Source organism: Athene cunicularia (assembly GCF_003259725.1).
Source record: "Athene cunicularia isolate RWA chromosome 1 unlocalized genomic scaffold, athCun1 chr1_part1, whole genome shotgun sequence".
NCBI lineage: Eukaryota > Metazoa > Chordata > Aves > Strigiformes > Strigidae > Athene > Athene cunicularia.
The window spans coordinates 89,673,247-89,696,889 of NW_020799091.1; the positions used below are offsets into that span (position 1 = coordinate 89,673,247).

The 23,643-nt window shown below is 34.4% G+C and overlaps 1 protein-coding gene across 1 annotated transcript in view; it reads right to left on the bottom strand.

Annotated features, from left to right (window-relative positions):
* Positions 1-23,643, bottom strand: part of CFAP47 (cilia and flagella associated protein 47) — a 338,064-nt gene that overhangs the window by 22,759 nt on the left and 291,662 nt on the right. Inside the window, exons 58-60 of the mRNA XM_026846341.1 lie at positions 13,323-13,482; positions 12,678-12,775; positions 9,191-9,352 (exon numbers count right to left, since the gene is read on the bottom strand). Coding sequence (XP_026702142.1) covers positions 9,191-9,352; positions 12,678-12,775; positions 13,323-13,482 — 420 coding nt within the window. The remainder of the gene's footprint in view (positions 1-9,190; positions 9,353-12,677; positions 12,776-13,322; positions 13,483-23,643) is intronic.

Below are 23,643 nucleotides of genomic sequence, written 5' to 3' on the forward strand. Positions count from 1 at the left end.
TATTCATTGTGGCCCTGACACCTAACAAAGATTTCTTCCCCTCCTGATCTGCCTTTATCAGTCTCCAAACTGGTAAAATAGAAACTACAGGACCAGACCTTATCTCCTCAGTTCTACCAGACAGCCTGCATCTAATGTTGACCTTGCAATCCTTGTGCGATATCTTTATTCATAGCCCCATTCAGCTTTCACCTGACACTTGTGCTTTTCCTGCTTCACTACTGTCTTCCAGGAGCCTTCACACACACTGCTGCAACTCAGTAGGCAGCGGAGAATGTACGTTAAGTATGCAGTTCTGCCTTACCAGCAAAAGCAGCAGCAGACAGAACACAGTAGATTAAATTCTTTTAATACAGTTTTCAAGTAAATATTTGAGTGAATAGCAAAAGTGAATTATAAGAGTAATAAAGGAAAAAAAGTAAAAGGAAGCTTGATTGTCAAGAACATCCTAACATTTGAGCAGACAGTATCATCTGGGCAGTAAGAAATTAATCTCATCTGAGAAGTAAACATCTATTTCTCACTGTGAAATGTCGTAATTTCAGGATAATAGCCGCAAAATAAACAAACTGCACATAACCCAAAAAGACCGGGTTGTAGATGAATATGCCTTTGCTAAATTTCTTCATAGAGGTACAAAGTGCTGAATGTAGAGCATTATAAATAACAGCAAAGATAACATCGTATACTTCATTAGATGCCAGACACCAAATTACCTTAAATACAAAGAAATAAATGGATAATAAAGTGGTCTCCTTCTGTTGATAATATACTCATTGATCTTCAGTGCAGTTCGAGGAAATCTTCAGTGCGATTCTGTGTATACATCGTTATATCTCTTCCCTGCAAATTCATTTCTCTTTCCATATCCAATTAAAGCTTTTCATCCATATCTTCAAGGCTCTGCAAAATTCCACTCCTAGACACATCTTTTTTTTACCCTGCATCCCACTGCCTATTCCCCTAGCAACCAACTTCAACATTTCTTTCTAGATTTTCTTTTACATTTGATTTTGTTTGATAATTTTTTGTCTGCAAAACAGATTTTAATGCTAAAGCAGATTTCTACTGCAAAGAAAGCAGTAGAAAGCACTTTCCCCCCCACTTTTTTTTTTTTTTTTTTTTTTGGTTCAAAACATTGCATCATTTAGTGAATAAAATGGAAGTTTGTGAATCCATGTATATGAAATACACACTATGCATCTAGCATCTGCTGTTCTGCATACATTTCTGCTTTCTTCCTTGCAACTAGTTTCCATATATTCTCTCTCTCTCTGAATCCTTTCTGGACTAATTCCCTCTTTACTGTCTATCCATACTCCCCTCTTAATACTCTTTACCTTCTTTATTTTGATATTATTTGGCATAGTAAATTGAAACAAAAACCTCACAAAAAATGAAAGTATCTCTCACATTACCCTGCCTTGATATGGCATTCTACTTAGATTATTATGTTAATCTGTAAATTAATGTTTTTAAGTACCTCATTAAAACATATTTTTTTTAAAACATTCTATTCCTTTTTCAACATTTTTTTTTAATTTATCATTGTTTTCATTAGGTAGTAATTCTAGCAAATAAGGATCACATCTGTACCTGGGCACAGTCAATGTCAAACTAGCTTCTAGTTATGATGAAGTCTTGTTTCACACAGACATTGTTTTTAACATGGCACCCTGACATTTGCCTCACTTTGAATGCTGCCCCCCACAATCAGTAACAAGATATCTTTTAATCTAACCATTCAATTTGTATTGGCCTACTCAAATGTTAAACTGAAAATGGTATTATTAAACATTTTACAGGTTTTTTTCACCACACTCACCATGATGATTTCTTTGTACCTTAATGCTTCAAGTAATTACATTAATGTCTAAAAAAATGATGCTTGTAATTTGGAAGACCAAGAACCAGTGCAAGCAAATTTCTTCAGATTCCCTTGGAGGGGCAGTGTGTTTACAGATAGGCCACCAGATAACCTGCAGATCATGAAGCAATAGCAAAGGTTTTTTTTCCAGTCTTTTTATATGCCAGCATTATGGTTATTCTTTCCTCCCTCCCAGGTATCCTCACACCCTCAGAAGTATTTAATGCTAGTTTAGGCTTTCTTTTTTATTGTTTGTTGGTTTACTGGAAATACATAACTCACAGGGCATGTTTATGTTCTGGGGCGGGGTTTGACAATGCATCAATGACTGTAATTGCCAATTTCCTAGAGGTGGTTAAGAGGATATCAGGGATTTTACTCTAATTCCTTCATCACACTCTTGTGTTGAAAGAATTTCCTAGCTTTCTGTATTATACTGTATATACTTAGTCACTTTCTCTCTTCAAAATTCATTCTTAAAATCTCTTGCTTTAGAAATCCTTCTTAGTCCATGTCTTCCAACACTGTCAACATGTACTGTGTCAAGTATAGTTCTCTGAGACAGAAAAGATCTGTTTCCATATTTTGGATCATAACATTTCCATTTATGGAACTTTTATCAGTTGCCAGTTAAAATATTATTTTACTGCTGTATGATGTGGCCTTCAAATAAGGAGAACAAATAGATTTAGCCTATCACTAGCTACTTCAGTTCCTTTACAGTTCTTTATTAGGGCTATATTCAAAATACAAAGATAAATTTTCCTACTGAGTAATTATGCATTTAGAAATTCAAGTTCCTGAATAACTACTTAAAAATTCTTCATATTCAGGAATACAGTCTTAAAATACTGTGGATCTAAGGAACACTTTGTAAATCAGCTGTGTGTCTATACAATATATGGTGCACATATGGTAATACAATAAATAGGTTTAGAATACCTGTTCCAAGAATAAAAAGTGTTTTCTGACTACCTTTAACTTCTGTCTTGTAACTTGGCTGTAAAATTAGAACCGTTTTGCCTTTATAAAAGGAGATTTTTCTGATCATCCTTGATCAGTCTGAAACAATTTTGAGTGAGAACGAACACCTTGGCTGATGGCTGCTAAAAATCCAAATATATTAAACTGCACTGAGTTGCAGTTCTTAGTCAGCAAGGCCATTTTCAGTTTTTCAATGAATCATAAACCACTGCTGTTTAAAAGATTCCTTGATCTTTTATTTGCCCTTTGAAATCCTGTACACAACTAATCCAAGACTTCTTAATTAAAAAAACTCTGCAACTCACAATGCTTGAAATAACATAGCACATATGTAACAAAGAGCATCCTGTTGATTTTAAAGGCACTTTTACATCTATCAGGCCAGCTACAGAATGCAATATTCTAGCAACTATTCTTTATCTGTTCATAGAAAAGTATTATTCTTATAAATAAGATTGAATCTGTCTTATATCACATAAATTGTTTATCATTTTCCTGATATAATTTCAATTCTAGTATCTGTGCTATGATACAATTTTTGACTCGATGATCCCTTATGAATATTTCATTGAAAATTAACAAATATGTAAATTTATGCACACAGAACTCTCTACTGATGCAGATAAATTGTTTCTGGTACTGTCACTAGAATCTGTAAGCGTGTCTTAATTTTACACTATACTATGGTCTATTACAAAAGAATGCATTTTCTATTTTTTGACTTTTTTAATTCACAAAACAGAGCCACAGAGACTAGAACACAGTACCTAATCATTAGGGTCACATTAATTTGCTTCCTTTTCCCTATCCATTCAGTTATACACAAAGTGGAACATCTTTAACACGGAGTAGTGTAAATTTCTCTACTATAAGACAAATGTGGGCTAATGGGATGTATCCATGTGTTATTTTTTGGATACAAATCAAGTTTCAGAACTAATAAAAATTTTGTGTAGTAAATTTTTGACATTTCACTCTGTCTTCCTCAGCTGCCTAGAAGAGTAACGGTTCAAGGTTACAATTTCATTCAATGTTCTGTGGTGATTCTATGTAACTTCTAGTTACTTGTCTTATAATTTTAATAAATAGCTGTATCTTTGAAGCTTCAGATCAACTTATTCTTAAACTGTCAAAACTACAGGCCCGATGCACTAATTTATAAAAACATAACGTTGTATGCATTCTCTAACAACTGGGGAAGTGGTTTTTTTTTTCCTTTTTGCTTCATGTTCTTATGGGAAATGTGGAGTGTGGGAGAGAGGAAGGAGATCTGGAGTGGATAACTTCATTTTCTCTAAGAACAGCAATAATACTTGAACAGTGCAGCTTCAGAGACAGAAGATAAGAACAAAGAGTTTTAGCACAAAAATGACAAGATTTAGTAACTTGGAAATAGAATAGCATTTGAGAGTTGTATGTGTGCATGTGTTTGTTACTACAGTGACTGTCAGACACATTGTCTGAGGCAAATTTAGGTGTTTAAACCCTCTGCTTGCTTTTCGATGACAAAAAGCATGCAAACACAGCTGAGAGACAGGGAGAGCACTGGTCCATTTTTCTGGAAAAGCTACAAAGTTTGCATTTTAAGGGCTTTGATTAACTATGCTTTTTTGATGGTCCATAATTAATGGGAAAAAAATTTAAAAAAATAATTAAAAAAAAAAAACCAAAACAGTGCAAATAATGCAAAGAGATCATTGTGAGGTTCTGTGATGTTTTGGAAGCACAACTAAGAACCTGGAGAACTGTGTTGACTATGGTTTTGACTTACAGAGGCTTTCCCACAATATCTTTACAATCCAAAGGTGTAGTGGTGCTGTTTCTGTGGAAGTAATATGCCCTTGTCACCCAACCAAAGAAACTACAGGAAATTCTGTGAACAAGAAATGGGAGAACGAGGACTTCGGCACTCACAGTCATAGAACAATTAAAGTAATTCATAGACTTTTGCAGCAAATTATGTTGCCCTTAGCCACTAACTCAAAATACATTTTTAGGAGACACCTATTTGTGTTTTAGAGCTACATTATGTTGGGATAGTAAATCAGCTCTTTTGGATTCCTAATTTTTCCTGGATGTACATCATACTGAGAAGTATCATCAGGAATAACTGAATTGTTTCTGGTTTTGTATTAGTTGATCTTTTTGCACTTTTGCAAAGCTGAATAACTAATTTGAGATTATTTTATAATGAATCTGGTTCCTTGTACCTGTTGAACATTTTAACTGAGCATGACTTTTCATAGGTGTTAAAAAATAATAATGATGACTATCATTCTTAAGGCTTGCAGATTTCAACATTTTACAAAATGTCAAAGAAACAGAAATAAGTGAGTGTCCTCTAAAAAGAAACATAAGCAGTGGTTTGTAGTTACAAGCTGTGTTTGCTCACAGTTCCCAAGGTTTTTATATTATTTGTCATTATTGTTCTTGTTATATTAAGAAATGGCATGGGGGGTTACATCTGAGAGAAAAAAATTATGCTAAATTATTTCTTTTTTTAATGGACCAAGTGGTAACCTTGTTTATCATCATCAGGTAAAGTCCTATTTGAAGTTCTTCATTTAAAGGACTGTGTATTTTGCAGTTCAATAAAGAAAACAAACAGTGCATCAAATCTCTCCTATGTTTCACTCAAATACATAAACAGCCAGACGTAAACAAAAATTATGTAGCTGACAAAATAATTCATCTAGGCTTTAATTTCTACTCTGATGTCCTTTACTTTTACTTCTACTAGGTTCCTTGTTTTCCAGCAGGAGTTGCCACCCTTAACAACAGAGTAATAATCCATTACAGAGTCACTCAACTGTTGGTTCACCCCCTTGACAACGCTTTCATTTTGCCATTGCTAATGGCTTTTACCAACTATTAATCCAAAACAAACACTTTGCTGTTCTTTCTTCCACTTCTCATAGAATAAAAAAAAAAACCAACAATTTTTTATATAGCTATAATTCTCTCATCCTCAAATACCATTTCAAAAATAGTTCCACAATTATTCTGACAATAGAGATCTCAAATTTATATAGGCCATCTTCATCATTACTATCCTCTTCATATTGCTTTCAATATTAACCTGACACACTTTATCAGCAGTAAATTAAAATCTCTCTGGATGAGAGATAAGACTATAAGAATATTTTGTCTCTACATATACTGGCATCTTTCTGCCTTATGCTGATAAGATTTCTTTTGTCAGATCCAATTTTATTGAACTTATTTCTGAAAATTATTATTTTATACCACTGTTATTTAACCACTAGGTGCAATTGAACTGTCCATCTGTTTAGTCACAGGTCAACAGCATAACTGTGAAACTTGCACATAACATAAAAAACCTCATACCTGTGCTACCCTACAGAACCTGGACAGCATTATCCCACCCAGAAATTAACTCTCGTGAAACCATACCAGAAATAAGAACCCAGGAGCAAGGAGCTAAGACCAGCCTTTCAGCTGTGGGAAGAGTTATGAATTAAGATTATGGAAGGTAATTATAAACACTCAGACCTTACAGTTGGTTTATGTGATAAATTGAAGCAACGGAAAGGGATGGGTTACAAAGGACCATTACAAACACAGTGACAGAACAAGACTGATTAGTGTATTTCCTCAACCAGAAGGTGCTCTGGCTGTGTAGGACACACTCTCTCAACATGGTCAAATTTGGTTGTTTAGAAATTTATTAATTTCAGTCAAGTATCTATAACTGATAATTTGTGAATTATTGATGTTTTTCTTAGAAGATCATACAATTAAACATGTTTATATTTCCAACTGAATAATTAAGCTAAAAATAGCTGGTTTATCACAATAAAAAAAAAAAAAAAACAATCTTCACATTTGTTTGGATGAATCCTGGGTCTTAAATTTTGTTTACTGAAAAAAATATCCTTAGAGCTATATGTAATAGAACAGATGAAAATACATATATGTTAAAAATATGTATTTAAAACAATTGCAGGTTATTTTTTATAGGATCATTTAATAATTATTATATCTAAAACATTACACTTTAATTATTTGATCTCTGGAACTGTGCTGACTTTTGAACAACAAAATTTTATCATTTTAGCTAGATAGTATTTAGACTGTGGCCTCTTCCTTAAGAGATTGTAATAATTTTCTGTTTCATATTATATCTTTTGGTTTGGATGAAATGGAATTCTTTTAACATAAAAGACATGTTTGAAGATTTTTCACTTCCCAATAATTTATATTTGTCCAAATAATTTAAATACTGAAGAACAGTAGTAGCTGTTTAAATCTGATCTGCCAGTAATTATCATCATTTATCTTTGGATATAAAAATTCCTTACTATACATCACACATGCACTCTGATAAATCATTACTTCAGAAGAGAAAAATGAAGTACAGCTTGCCAGGCTGTTATCTTAGAGGTTTATGTTTTTATTTACATTATTACTGATAGATTGCAGAAAGCTGAGATAGTACCATTAAATTTGCTTCCTAACAGGCATTAAATTCATCTAGGAATAATGACATTATAATGCCATTGAAAACCATGAAAAACACCGAAGTTATAAATGATCTTACTACCTATGGTGTAAAGCATTTCATTACCAGAGTCCTTTCTTGAAAAGATGCAATGTCTCAAATCAATGTCTTGCAGTATGTGCAGGAGCCAGTGTGAATAAATATGAAATATTATTCCTATGAATAAAACAAGCCCTACATATCATGAATCTGCAAGTCTTTCAAAATGCTGCCTCAACTTGCTCAATGCATGCTATTCTTGTCAATTCAGATGCCACCATGATGGTGGGAAATAGCTCAGGTATGTTGAAGGTAGCCTACTCTTATGTGACAAGTCAATAATAAGCCTGCTGCTGTATAGTAAAAAAAAGATACCAAGCATTTTGATACACAGCAGTTCTCACAAGGCTGAATAAAATTATATAATAACATTTACAGTTCTCCAAAGAGGCAAGAATGTATGTTGAGGACTTCACATGTTTTTATTTTACTAGATTGATCACTATTATTTTGTAACATGGGAATATAAGATAATCAAATGTCCAGACCATAAGTTATCTTTGACACCACAATATGAGCAAATGTAAAGTTTAGCTAAGAAAGTACAAATATTCACTAATCAGTAAGTATATGCTGTGCAAGCTCTTGTTAACGGTTCAACTTCAGATTCCCTAAAAAGCATTTAAAAATAAAAAATCTGTTTAAAGACCTGGACAGTGATTGCTAATATGAGACCACATTGGTCAGTGTGTAGGGCATATTTTCATGAAAATTATTCTTACAGGAAGGGTGCAATGCATCTTGATTTACATTTTACAGCTTTTCGGTTTTTCACAGTTCTTTGGCAGGAGAGTTTCTGTGACATGGTATTCCTGCAAAGCCTCTAATGGGCCAGATTCTAAATGTCATAAATGAGACACAAAAGCCAAGTTTGTCTGCCTCTCAGACTGACTGCCTAATAAATTGCAATCATAGCAAGTTCCATAGACCCATCTTTTACCATCATACAATGCATTACGCTCTCCACAAAGTTGGAGCATCCCTCCTCGTTTACACCTATGTTAAACACACATTAGGATGTCTCACATAATGTGTCATAGTTTTTAAATAACATTTTTCTTAAAAAGTAAGATTAACCCAAAAGAAATGTAGGTTAAGTCTCAAATGTGCAATAATTGATGAAGGTAAAATGAAACAATACATAATTTGTTGCAGTAAATATGACTGTTAACACACATCTATTAACAGAAATACTGGGCATACAGAGTAACGTGCATTCTTTTTCTACTACTTATATATTGTACCATTCTGTATCAGAGAGATATAATATGAAAAGCTGGTGTATCTCCAAAGAAATTGATTTCCTCTGTGTCCTCTGCTGATTAACAGTAAGTGGAAGCTATCTTTTTACAAAGCTTTATTGCTTCTTTCAAACGAGGCCTCCTTCTTCAATCCATTTTGCTGCATATATTGACTGTTAGTGGGAATGCATCTTACAAATAGGGACAAGCTGCAGATAAATATTTCCTTGCAATGTTTACACAGACATATTTTTGCTAACTTTACACTTTGTGGAGGCTATTTTCTTTTAAAGGAGAGAGGGTACGTATGCAAGCTTCACATCCAAGACAGATACAAAAAGAAAGGTTCAGGTTCAAAGGTGCCTGTAACTGCAGACATACTGTTACATGAATGTCCCATATTTGCAACAGGTTAGAAATATGGACCGAGAGATTTGTCTAAACCTCATCTGTTGTCAGACAGAACTACATTGGTGAAGTGCTTACCTTATTTGCAAAGATCCTAAAATAGCACGATATGAAACTATTTATTCTTACCATCAGTGACTTGAACAACTTGTTGGATGTTGGCTGGCTTCTTTGTATTGGCCACAGCAGAATTTCTTGTGGCAGGCATAACTGCTGCACCAGGAACTACACCAGTCAGCAACACTTCTATTCTTCTTTCTACTCTCTGCTTGGCTCGACAGTGTACCACAGCTACAGAAATGCAAGAACCCATTATTTGTAAAGTGTTAGCATCTTGATTTTAAACAACAATTAAACATAGATGTTTAATGTGCTTAGAGAATGACTGAATTCCCATAAGGTGTAAGACAACTAAAAGCTTTTCCCCAACCCACAGTTTCTATTGTTCTGTTTAGGTGAAGTAGTAGAAAATACTGCTAAGAAAACAGAAATCTGTTCCTACAGTTAGTTCAAAACAGAATTTGCAAATTTCTTCCTTTTTTGTAATCATGAAATGTATCTTCAGTTTAGTTCATTTGCAAATAGAATTATGTCACAGTTTGACATATACCAATGAGAAAGGAAGTCTGAAAGGAAAACAAAGAAATTAAAGAATTTAAAAGTTAAAGGAAAGAATATTAAGTTAATCTTTGATTTCCTAATTTAAGAATAGTGTCGTTCAAACTTCAGCTTTTATAGAACTATGCCAGAAAAAAAAGCATTCTGACATGTTTCTCTCTGAAGCATGACAGAGCTTTTTTTAATTCAGTAAGTGAATTTAATTTACTGCTTCTAAAATATGTCTTTTTCATTACAAGGTAGTTGGGGTTTAGATTATACACTAGATTTTATAAAGCTTATTTCAATAGCTATTGTTTATAGTTCTTTCAATAATTATTAGCACAGAAGGAGGAGAAAATTAGATACAAGAACTGAAAGAAAAATGTGTTGTCCCAAAGAAAACAAAATTTCTAGAGTTATGGAAATTAACATGAAAAGAAGAGCTTGTTACATACTTCTCAGTTTCAAGGTCTAATTTTATTTTCATCAGAATTACACCAAATGATTCTTTAAAAATTTATTTTGAACATCAAAATTTATTGATAAATAATTTAGAACTGTATCTTGCTAAGTAATTATGTAAAGCATTTTTTAAAAGAGCAGTGAAACCCTTGCATCTATATCATGTTTATGTAGCTTCAACTTTTAGTTCTGGAGCTTGATTCACTATCATTATTTTGGAAAATAGAAAATTGAACATCAAGTTAAAGTAAATTCCTTTCTCTAAAAAAAGTTAACACTGTTTTTTTTTTTTTTCCTTGGTATTTTCCTGTTTAATAGGATGTAAGTAATTTCTGTAGCTCTCTTCAAAGCATTTCCATGAGGGAGAGTTACTGAAATAGTTAAAAACACGTCTTTTTTTCAAGATGCATGGCCTTATATTTAAGAATAAATGACATTGTCTGTACTACACCAATTTACCCACTGTTTCAAGATTACTGTGTGCACATGTTGTGTCCACATAATTTTCTATTCTGCAGATTATTTTACTACCAGAAATGATTCTACATTTTCTTTTTCCTAAATGGCTAAGTAATATTTATGGATAAAAGTCAGATTTGCGTGGAATTTGACTGGACAAGTCCCTGAGCAATCTGATCTAATTATATCTGGCTTTTAGCAGTGGGTTGGATTAGATGACCTCCAATGGTCCCTTCCAATCTAAATTATTGTATGTTGCTTTGACTCTGCAAGAACTAAAAAAATATCTGAATAATTCTCCATCTATAATCACTTTTATATGATATCCAAGTTGTAATCTACTTAACATGTACTACATGGGTTGTGACAACTGATCATTTTAATTGGTCTCATGAGGTGCTAAGCCAAGTGACTTCTAGAAGTTTAAGTATATTAAGATACAAATAAGAATGACACAAAAGATGAATAGCCTAATAGCAAAGCAGCATTGGGTTTTGACATAACGGCTTGTAGCCACCAAGTAATTTTAATAAATGTCTGCATTAAAAAAGTGACAATGATATTTTGATAATTATTAAAAACAATACTTAAACAAAAAAGTAGGTTTCTTCTAAATTACCTGCTTTGGATTCATATCTTGCAACAGGGATTATTAAAAAATCCATTCATAACTGAAAACTATACGTTTTCAGAATCAAGGCAGGAATGGAATCTGTTTCATAAATACACTTACAAACAGGTATTTTAGTTCTCCAGGTCATTTTCCAACATAACATGGTGATGGCCAAAAAGAGATATGCATCCAAAATTAATGCAATGCTCCTTGTATGCATTACAAACATTTACTGAGCATAAACTAGTGGATAACATAGTTATAAATATTGTACAGTTTAGTTTTGTTGTTTTAAAGAAGCATTTAGGAATTTAAAATTACTTAAGATTTGACATTACTTAAGTTTCCAATCATATACAGAAATGACATCACTTAATTTATGAATGCTGTTTTAATTCATAACTTCTATACATAGTGAAAACAACAGCCCACTAAAAGGGAGATTTATCTTAAAGTCTCCCAGTGAATTACATAGCAGCTTTAAATAACACAACAAACATTCACATCAGATACATAGTTTTAATGCTAATGAGACTCATTAAAACCATCATTTTGGGCAACAGTTGATTGCATGATAATATTGTGATTTATTCCTTAAGGTATTAAAGTGGAAATTAAGGAGATGAAAATTCTATTTAATACCACATCATAGGCATTTGTCCACAAGTAAATGGTCCTTAAGCAAATTAAATTAATAACAGTAAAAAAACCTCCTTCTATAGTATTCCAGAAGTTATTCCTGTGCCTTTGACTATTTATTATAGAAAAGTATATTCACCCAATAAAAGACAAGATGAAAAGTCATGCTGGTCTAACATTGTCTCTCATCTACACATTGAGCTGTAGTTTCATTAAGGTTACAGATTTTAAAAGCTGTTCACAATTTCTGTTTCACAATTCTGGGATTATATCACACCTTTAAAAAATAGGTGCATCAAATCTATAAACACTTACTATCCCAAAAATAAGCAACAACAAAACTCCTACGAATGTTTAATGCAAGTTTACTTCCCAGAAGCAAGTGGAAAACTTACTGCTATTCACAGTATTCTACATTCTGTTTTTTGACAAAGGAATAAGATACAAGGCTGTGAGAAACAGCAGGCATCTACCCCAATATTCTGTACCCTGCAAACTCTCCAGAAGGGCGTTCTGGTTATGTAAGGCAAAATCTACTCGCTTGCATCAGTCTCTCATTTGATTTACATTCAGTTCTCTAACTCAGCATTAACTGGGACACTGAAGAGCACAAACCTTGAGATTTTCAACTTCTCCTGGCTCCTTTTTTCCATAATAAGAACAAAATAATAGATTTGCTTTGTAGGCTGGGAAATGAGATTTTATTTTAATATGTGATTTTATATTTTTTTAAGATGTAGAAAAATACTATTGCAAATTCTTGTGATCAAACAGATGAGAACACAAATGGTTATTTTTTTTTTTCTTAAATTTATTGTTCAAGTTTTTTCAGTCGTTACCTACCTGGAACTAATTTCTGCTGTGGTGCTTCAGGTATTCCATGCACCGGATAGATCCAGAGTATTCCCTGAATTCCTCCATTCTCTCCTACAGTAACACTGCTTGGAAAATAAGTGAAGAGTATCAATATGATAGACTGCTGAGAACTTTTTTTCCAAAGTCATCTAGACTTGAGAGTTGTTGGAGATGTGAGATTCCATTTTATTGTTTGCTGTAACGCTAAACATGTCAAAGAAAAAGATGAAATAAAAGCCAACCAAATAAGAACAACAATCATTTACATCCACTTAGTTTAGTGTCTTCAAAAATTATTCAGAGTATGAGAACATTTGGCTTGATCTATTGTCTCTTATTTCTACACTAGAACAAAGTTTATGCAGTTTATGCATTGCATAAACATATCTATAGCAGAATCATTCTAAGCCCAAACATACTGAAAAATTAGCACTGTAGGTATTGAAAGATAAATCTTACCCTAAATATGCATACTTTGCAGAGTGCATTAAAAACTTATGTTTGGACACTTTTTGCCTTCAAAATCAGACACTTGATTGCCCTTGGGAGCTACACACAAATAGCCAAAGGGGAAAATGATGATAGGATTGAGTATCCTCAACTACTTTTTCTTTTACTATCAGAATAAATTACCTCTGTAAGTCTTTATTTAATTCAGCAGTATCCTCATAAGGCCAGTTTTCACCATTTTCCCTCATTACATGAATAACCACCACAGCCTCATACATTTTCATTGTATCTGGCTTGAATAACACTGGGATGTCCAGTTTTTCTTTTGGAGCTAATCGGGTTCCTGTAAGATAGAACAGATCATTACGGTACTTTGAAAGTTGTAAAAATTATTTATTTCATTTCACTCATATATTTCCTTTTTTACTTTTTGATACACTATTTAACATTTTATCTTAGTGTACCATTCTCCCTGTGATAAGAAATTTCATTTTACTCTGCTCTTGCTACTGCCAAATCTCATCTTACAGTAGCATTTGTGGCCTGTCCTCCTGTAATAAGGTACTTTGCGATTCAATGTCCTGAATAGAGGAGTTCACATAAAGTGTTATTTGACTTCTACTTACTGATAAAACTTTGAAATGAGACCCAAGGAGGCTCTGAAGGCTCAAAACAAAACAAACGTTATTAAGTGAATGTCCCACATTTAATATTCAAAGATCATGTGTAATATATGTAAACCAATCCCCAGAGTTTCTAGGGCCTAAGTCATTTTTTTGGGGCATCTGTGGGTTGCAACATAGGAGTCACATTGCATAAAAAGGACCAATCCAAACACAATTGTTCAAGATATAATTGAAATATATTTGAAAGAATCCACATTATTATACAAGCCATGTCTTTTCTGTACCATTTTTCATCTGATTGATTTCACCGTTTTAAAATTAAAAAAACACCTATGTTGTCTATAGTGAAGGTGGACTGATACACATTTTTAAAGGCCTCTTTCCAATGACTTGCCAGTCTGACAAGTGTCAGAACATCTACCTTGGGGTGTGTTTCAGCTATTTCAGAAATAAAGTTATAGAAAAATTACACAAAGTAGAACAAGTAAATCATATAGTCTTTTCACTATCAAGCTCCTTGCTTTGAAAAAAAGTCTTGAAATTTGGTGGAACTGACATCTCTGGCTTAGGGTTTCAGTTCGAATTCCATCTGCAGAAAAACCTCTTAGTTATGAATAACTACTTCTACATTAAGCTTTGAATCTTTTTTTTTGTGATAATTTTTCAGGCCTGCTACAATGCATACATGCTAATACAGGTCTAAGTATTGTTCTCCAGGAATGACTGAATCTGCTCAAGTTATTATGCATGGGACAAGCAGCACTATCCCTGTGATTGCTTCTTCTGATAAGGACAGCCTGCTGTGTGCTCAAAAAATGTCAGCAGTGAAGCTTTATCTTGTGTTCCAAATGTTCACCTTCGTACAGCCCGAGTGGCTTGAGAATGAAGACCTCAATGCCACAAGCTGTAGGAAAGTGGGTGATAAGAAAATTGTAATTCTCCTGGGAAGGACAAAATATAAAAGTGGATGCATGGGAGTTTGGAAATGAAGGTGGGCATGTAGGGAGACAGAGGAAAAGGATGACAGAGAGGAATGGCCTAAAGCAAAAAAGGTCAAGTCACAGCAGGGTGGGAGAGAAGGGTTTGAAAGAGCTCTCCAAAACACAGAACAAAAGTCAGGACTCATCACTTGCACAAATCTTCTGCTAGCATTTAATTATAAACTCTACTGGACATTGCAACTTCCATTGCTACCTCCCAATCTGTTGTTGCTATCATTTATTCCTTCAACACAAACAGCAACCTTGAATAAAAATAACCAAAACAGCAAAGTATCCAAACAACATATTTAAATTAATAATTTTCCCTGTCCAGACTGATTACCTTTATGAAAAATTAATTACCTGGTATTGTGTGATGTAGGTACTTCATATAGTATATAAGCCCACTGGAGTTGATGTGGTTCTATAGCTGTAAAGCTTTTAGCTAGAAACACTCTTAATTTAAGAAAATTAAGATTGGAAAATTAATCTTAAATTAGGATTAGGAAGGTTGGGATTATTTAAAGACAAACTACTCTGCCTGCAGGATTTCTGCCTCTCAGTAACAATGCCTCAAGACCCCAAATACAAACCACTGCCTCACAGTATTATGGATGCTACAAATTCTTACCTATATATATATATATCTGGATTTCTGTATGTTAGAGGTTTATCATGTAGTAGTTATAGGAATTAACAACTGCTTTGCCTCGTAATTGCTTAATATTTGTAGAAGACCATCATGGCATGAGCAATTTGTCTTTAAAATAATTACTTGAAAAGCCTTGTATCTTGAAAGAGCTTGAAAATATCCTCATCAAAAATCCATTAAAAATGTTAATATCTAGATGATAAAAATAAACTCTATGTCTTCTTTTATTTATGTGTTTTAATAAAGATTTAAGATTTTTCTTTAGATCTTGATCTCCCTATTTGATGCATTATCTATCAAGTACACACCCAAGATTTTAGAAAATATACTATATATACACATATTGTTGGTAATCATGTGGTGAAAGGGCTTTTTTGAAAACCTTTAAAAATTAGCAATTGATTTTTTAATCCAGTATCTGGATAACTAAGCTGACCACACACGTTGTTGCCATATTTCTGAAAACATCTAAACTAGGATCCATCCCTCTGGAACAGAAATGAGATAAGGCACCAATGCACTATTCTCCCTCTGTGAATGAAGAGGCAGCTCTCCAGCATGATTTGCCCACTTTGGGCATACTCTGGTGTAGTTAAGGCAGAGGTCTGTAATAGCTTTAAATTAGAACTTTATTCTTCAGAATATATTTGCAATTAGATTGTCTTGAATCCAAATACATGCATACCAAAATAGTGTAATCAACAACATTATGTAAGCACTTAGTAACACCATTATGGCACATCTGTAAGTTTCATTTGCAACTCTTTTAACATATAACAAATAGAACAGACTGTAAACCAATACCTAGTTACACTACATATTCATTGCATATACTGTTTGAACTGTAGCTTAATTATGCTTGTTACAGGACACAGTGCCTTGTTTTTTTTTAAATAAACTTTAATACAGAATCCATATGATAAAATTCTGGGTCATTCTGGCAGAAAATTGGTTATTAAAGATCCTGAAAAGACAGATTTTATAATATCACTGTTGAAACAGAATGTATTCACATTTTTAATACAAAAATCTTCTTAGTAGAAGCTGTTCATAATGACAGTAATTTTTATATCACTGGGCTTGCCTGCAGCTGTCAACTAACCAACTGATCATTAACTGCTAGTACAGATTTATTTCCGTATGATTTTGCCTAGTTAATAAGAGAGAGATGAAATAGGCCTAATTGCAAAAAATCACACATTGCTTTATGCTTCTCTTTTCTCCTTCCCATTTAGAAAATGTGAGCCAGCAACTGTGTGCTGGCACAACAGACAGTATCTACATGGACAACTTTAACATAAATCAGCATTACCAATGAAGTTGCTCCTATTTGCCAGTGGACTTGAAGTACTCTGTTAGGTATACCAAAAACTGATAGCAATGGCTAATCCCTTGTCTTTATGTATTTATACTGCAATGAGCATCCACAAAATCTTCGTAAGAAAGCCATAGCAGAGGTCTTTTCGGAATACAGCTGCATCACATTTGGCAAAAAGCTTTGGGCCAGAATTTGATAATACCTTACTTCCACTGTCCTACAGGCCATTAGGAAATAGTGATAGTTAGCAGAGTAAGTTCAACTGACCCTTTAAAGGACTGAAGCCATCTTATTCAAACCAAGGGCTGCAATTAGAGTCAACAGCCTTACATGCAGAGATCTGTGTCCTCCATAATTTCTTTTTTTAGGTAACCTATTTTTAAGCCTTGCCTCATGTCTCTCCAAAGGCCGGTGGAGAAGAGAATCTGTAAAAGATTCATTGGCCACCACACCCTTTTGACACTTGAGGCTAAAACTCCGAACTGAATTAGATAATTAAATCAAATTGAGTGCATTTCAAATTCCTTGCTTCATTTCTGTGGGGCACTGCGCTGCAGCTGAGTTCTGTGTAATTTCTGTGTCAGCCCTAGAAAGCATAGCACTGTGAGAACTAAAATTAATTAAGGTAATGAAGCAGAGGATCCCCATAGCTGCGACGTTATTTGAAAGGAGTACAGATGGGTAAAAATGCATTTGTTGCCTCTGCGGTAGATTAGGAAAATGTTCAGTAGCAAGCATCCCAGGCAGTGCCACAGTTATAAAATTGTGATGGCAACGAGCAAAACATGCTGCAGTATCTTTGAAAAGAATCTTCATCCTGTCATCTAACCTTATCTTAAAGCCATGTATTTTTCATATTAGTAAGGTGCTTTGATGGCAGATTTTCTAAATGTTGAAAGGACTATCTCCTTGATGCATTGTGCATAATTCTGTAGCATCTCAGAGTGCCTCCCATTGATTGTACCCAGAAGAATGTCACTCTGTTCAGATTCCTCTAATTGAAAAACAGAGCTCACTATGACCTGTGGAAGTCTGACGTGGAATCATTTATAAGTGGGCACTTTTGTTTGTTTGTTTCCTGATAGTTTCTCTATTAAAATTACTAGTATAGAATCATTTCAGTTAAAACCACAGATGGCTCTGCTAAAATTAGCACTGGCCATATAAATGTCAACCCAGTATAATCAGGTCTGTTTTCTACCATTATCCTCAGAATCTGGAAAGGGCAGCCTCCAAAATGTTCACAGACAACAGCTGCTGCTGGGGAAGGATTGCTAATTCTTTCTCAAGGAAGTCATCCAGAAAAGAAGAACTGATATCAGACAGTAAAGAGTGACATATTGCCAGCACTCAGGTAAGTATCTGAAATACATAATAAAAGTCAGGCCTAGGCATTCATTTATTTTCACCTGCTAGGTGAGATAAAAGCCTAGCTCACATATGAAGACTAAGATTTTTTTATAGCAGCTCTTCCAAAAGTGGTCAAGTGCTAAATTCCAAAAGTTTAATAAAGAACAGAGAGCATTTATGCTTCAACTATTATTGAGTGGGTTCATTTTTGTTTGCATCTTTTTTTTTTTTTTCCAGTGCTTCCAATGAGGCTGCTTGAATTTTTGATTCCCTTTCAGTAAAACATGATCACAATCCCATGTTAAGGGTTCTAATTAACAAACTGTGAGAATGTAGCTGTCTGTGTTAGTTTTGCTACATCAGTATTATAATTAGTCAGTCTCAATGAGTAAATGTGAATTAAATTTTCTGAATTGACAGCCATCCACAACAGCCAACAGCCTCCATTTGTGCAGATATTCAAAACTTGACTGGATGTGGTCCTGGACAACATGCTTTAGACGGCTCTGCTTAAGCAAGGGAGGGGCTGGATGGACAAGATGATCTCAAGAGGTTCCTTACTACCTAAAGTGTTCTGTGATTCCGTAATCATTATAGATCACTATGCTTTTTTTATTTCTGCTTTTAGGAATACATATAAAATACATTCTTGTTTGCTAAGCCAGATGCAGACACTTTTCACTCTCAGTGAACTGCAGGTGATATGAAGAACAGTGCACCTCCTACAAAGGAAAAGGAAGGTCACAGAACAAGAGATCATCCTGGCTTAACAATTAGCTTTTGGAAGCACTTAAAGGCAAAGAAGCAGTATATGGAAAAGCATATGGAAAAACAGCCAAATACCTGTCAAGGACTACAAGAACCTTGCTAGGGAATGCAGAAATGCAGTCAGGAAGGCTAAGATTTAGCTAGAACTGAAATTGGCTAAAAATATCAAGAACAAGAAAATAAAGTTCATCAGATATGTCAGTAGTGAACAAAAGCACAGGGAAGACAGTCCTATTGCTAAACAGTGTAGAGAAACCAGTTACATATAATGCTGACAAGGCAGAGGTTCTCGGCAAGTTTGTTAATGACACCAAACTGGTGAGGTAGGTGGACAGAAGGAGAGACAACTTAGAGAGAGACCTGGGCAGGCTGGAAAAGTGGGATAGCAAGAACTGCATGAAGTTCAACAAAAACAAGTGCAAGGTCCTACACCTGGGATGACATAATCAAAGAGCCCAGTACAGGCTAGGATCTGTGTGACTGGGGAGAAGCCTTGCTGAAAGGGACCTGGAGGTCTTGGTGGAAAACAAGCTGAACGTGAGACAGCAGTGCACCACTGCAGCAACAAAGGTAAATTGGATCCCGGGCTGCATCCACAGAAGCACTACTACCAGAGACAGAGATGTGATCATCCCACTCTACTTAGCATTTGTCAAGCTGCACCTGGAGTACTGTGTCCAGTTCTGGTTCCTACAGCACAAAAAAAGATGTGGATAGACTAGATAGGGTCCAAAGGAAGGCCACAAAGATGATCAAAGGGCTGGAGAACCTGACTGAAAGACTGAAGGATTTAGATCTTTTCACCCTAGAGAAGAGAAGGCTCAGAGGGGACCTTATCAGAATTTTCTAGTACTTAAAGGACATCTGCAATAAGAATGGAGTCTCTCTCTTCACAATGAGCCTGATGGAAAGGACAAGGGGCAATGGCTACAAGTTGCACTGGGAGAGTATAATTTTGACCTAAGAAATTTTTTACAGTGAGAACAGTCAATGACTGCAACAACCTCCCCAGGGACATGGTGGAGTTTCTGTCACTAGAGGTTTTCACGACACAACTGAACAAAGTGCTAGATAATCTCATCTAGGCTCCCTTTTCCACAGAACTTTGGACCAGATGGTTTTCTGAGGTCCTTTCAACCTGAGCTGTTCTATGGTTCTATCGTATTTATACAAAAAATATTTCAAGATGAACAATTTACATCTCCAAGGAAGGTATGAAACAAACTTTACCATCTCAGGATAAATGTTTGAAGGGCACATGTATTAAAAATGTCAGGTAGTCACGTGTCTTGAACACATGAACTATCAGTTAATTTCTGAACATTTTTTCTATATCTGAAATTAATTAGGAAGCTAATTGGTTGCTCAGTCTTTCATGTCCTCTCAGACATGAAGTGCAAAATCCATAAACAAAGTATAACTTGATCTAAGTTATGGTTTCTTGGGGCACATATGTTATGCTAAAGCTCCTATTTGCATCTTCTGTGGGACAAAGAAAATGGAATGTAATGCACTTGAAGTTAGTTCAACTTATATACAATAAAGTAAGTAAAAGAGCTAATACCGTAAGGATGCATAACATTAAAGATTATTAAAAAGCAGGATAAGATTAACTTATTTTCATCACCATTTTCCTTCCCTCAGTACAGTTTATGTAGGTGGGTGAGATGCAAGAGAGATTCCCTTTACAGATGGTCCACAATGATTTTATTTCTATGAGGATTCTCTGCTTCCTGAATTACGGATCCTTCCACCAAAAGTTAGAGTTGTCCTTTCCCCTCCTCTGACAGCTTCACAAAATCACAGAAGAGTTGAAGTTGGAAAGGACCTCTGGCAGACGTATGGTCCAAACCCCCTGCTCAAGCAAGGGTCACCTAGAGCTGGTTGTCAAGGTCTGTGTCCAAGAAGGCTTTTGAATATCTCCAAGGATGGAGACTCCACAGCTTATCTAGGTCAACCTGTTCAAGTGCTCAGTCACCCTCACAGTAAAAAAATTACTCCCTTATGCTCAGGTGGAAGTTCCTGTGTTTCTTGTCACAGAGCACCACTGAAAAGAGCCCGTCTCCATCTTTTTTGCACCCTCCCTTCAGTTATTTCTATATATTAAGATCCCCCCTGAGTTGCTGAGTTATTTAGTTGAAAAGGTTGTCACGAACACACAGCTCAGATGCTAATAAACAATTTCATAAAAGACTGGTTAAAACTTGCAAAGTTGCTTAAAGAAATAAATGGCATGCATAAAGGAATGAGTGTTTGAGTCTTTAACTGAAAGGCTTCACATCATCACTATCATAAGCACACAATAAAATGTATTAGATGCAACATGTTTGTAAGATTTGTGTGCCATTTTATAAATCCTGTGTTAATACAATTTTGTTTAATTCTGGCAGAGTCTTTCTGGCTAATTTCATTAAGAGATTTAATTTAGAACAACTTCCTTCTGGTACAAAATAATGGATACAAGTTAAACATTTGCTATTTGGATTAAAATAAATGGATTGAGAACAGAGCTCAGTAATAAAATATGTTGTTTATTTTAATGCAATTTATTTTGTTTTTAAAAAATCATGTCTAAAAGGTCAAGAATAAAGTTTCCTTTTAATTTATAAAACTATCATTCTCTAATAGCCTATAGCGCAGTTGCAGCCAAAATCAAAACCATTATTTTGACATAAATACCTATTACATTTATTTATCATTGAAGTGCAGTAAGAACTAAGTTTACAAGGGTTAAGTGCACTAAAGGAAAAAATGTTTCTAAGTACAGTAATTCACTTTAGTGATAACCAAACAAGAAAAATTACACTTAAGATCTTTAACTCTGAGAAAACATCCAAAAAATACATGTAAAGAGATCATGAAGATTACACTCTCTTATTGAGGATAAATAGACAATAATTTTTTTAATCCCCAGTATAAGATTACCACTTAAAATATTTCAGAACAAAGTATCTATCACTTCTATATCACACCTGATTATCAGATTTGGCATCCAATGTTCTGCAGTAATACAGAGATGATGTAACCTACTAAACTGCTTTATTACAGAATATCCCTCTTAGCTCTGAAACTCGTACATGAAACTTTGACTTTTACAGACCTGTTAAATCTAAAAAAAAAAAAAAAAAGCCTGACATTCATATACATGCCACATTTAATTGTATTTTCCATCTTTACTGTTATCTTATGCATTTGTCTTGGCAGCATGGGAGGTCTTTGCAATTTCTCCTCAGAGGTGCTGTGATGATAGACTGTGGGTTCACTTTACAGAAATCCAGTTGGCCAGCACATTAGGAAAGACACATCTGAATGGCAGGACATGAGAACAGTAAGAAGTCAAGGTTGAACAGCAGTACAGAGCAAAACATAAGACACATGTCAGAGAAGGAAAATTATTGTAAATACAGAGATTATTGAGCAATAGGAATGGAAAAATAAACAAAACACCTGTGGGACCAGCAAAAGGGTAACAAGACACAGACAGTGACTTGCAAAATGGTGCTGTCAGATAACACAATGAGGGGAGGAGGCCCAACTGCACTATATGAAAGTCATTTGTCAGAGGGCATGCCAAATAATTAAGATTAAGGAGTGAAGAATAATCTGGAATGAGAGTAGTAAAAGTTTTGTAATTATCCTATGGTCCAACACTTTTTTTAAAACTTTATGGTGGACTGGCAGTTTCTCTTGCTTTTTCATTCCAAATCTATTTTTTTTCCTCCAATAATCTGATAGAGAGTAGATCTATCCCATGTTCCTTTGACCATTTTATAAATTTGAAAATTGTTTATCATTCCTATTTCCCTGATGACAACTTTATGTTGATAAAATTTTGTGAGATCATCCAGGCATCCAAAATCTAAAGGTTTACAACACAGTAATATCCTAAATCCAAAGTAATAGAAAGCAAGAAGCAAACTTCAAAGTCAAAGGAAAAAATGTAAATTCTCTTCCACATCAGCACTGTAAAGGATGTATCAATACACCTTTTCTCTGAATGATTCTATTTGTGACACATTAAAAAATAGACAAGTTATTAGGTCAATTAGACCTTCCTTAACTACATTTTCATTTTATTTCTGCATATATTTAAATGCAATTCTGATATTCTCAAGAGAGATTAATTGATAAATAATGATATTGAAAAAAGATCAGAAACACAGTGTGGATGGAAAGGGCTTGCTGACGTGAGTGGAAGGATAGTCAGTCATATATTTTAGAAACAGGGTCTTACATGTTCTGCTATGTGGTTAACAGGAAAACTATGGCCCACTCAATCTCTCTCCTCCTGTACTACAGTGAACTGTGTTCTGTATATAACGAAACAGTCTACCACTTAATAATATGCCTAAAATCTTAAAAAGTAGAAAATAAATATTTTGAAAATGCAAGAGCCACACAAGAATTTTCATACTCTTTGTAAATAAGTGTGACTTTCTTTTCAGTGTCCAGCCACAAAACCACCACCAAACTTTATCCTTTCTCTCTTAAGGAAAGTTCATGTTATCCTAAGATAAAGTACTAGGAAGTAAATTAAGACTATGACAGCTTCCCCTTTTCTTAATCTTTTTCTAGGCCCAAACATACACAAAAAATGTCTTGAATCCATGGTCAAAAGGAAACTGTAATTGCTTCAGTTCAGATGTAATTGAATTTTTGACATATGTCAAATATCTGATTATTTTTGACAGATATATTTTTACTTTCATTTTAAACTTTTCTTGGATACATGTATCTCTTAGTCCGATCTCTGAAAGGACGGGCAAGTTCTGAAGCTATGGGAGATTTTAGTCAAAATCTGCAAAATGTT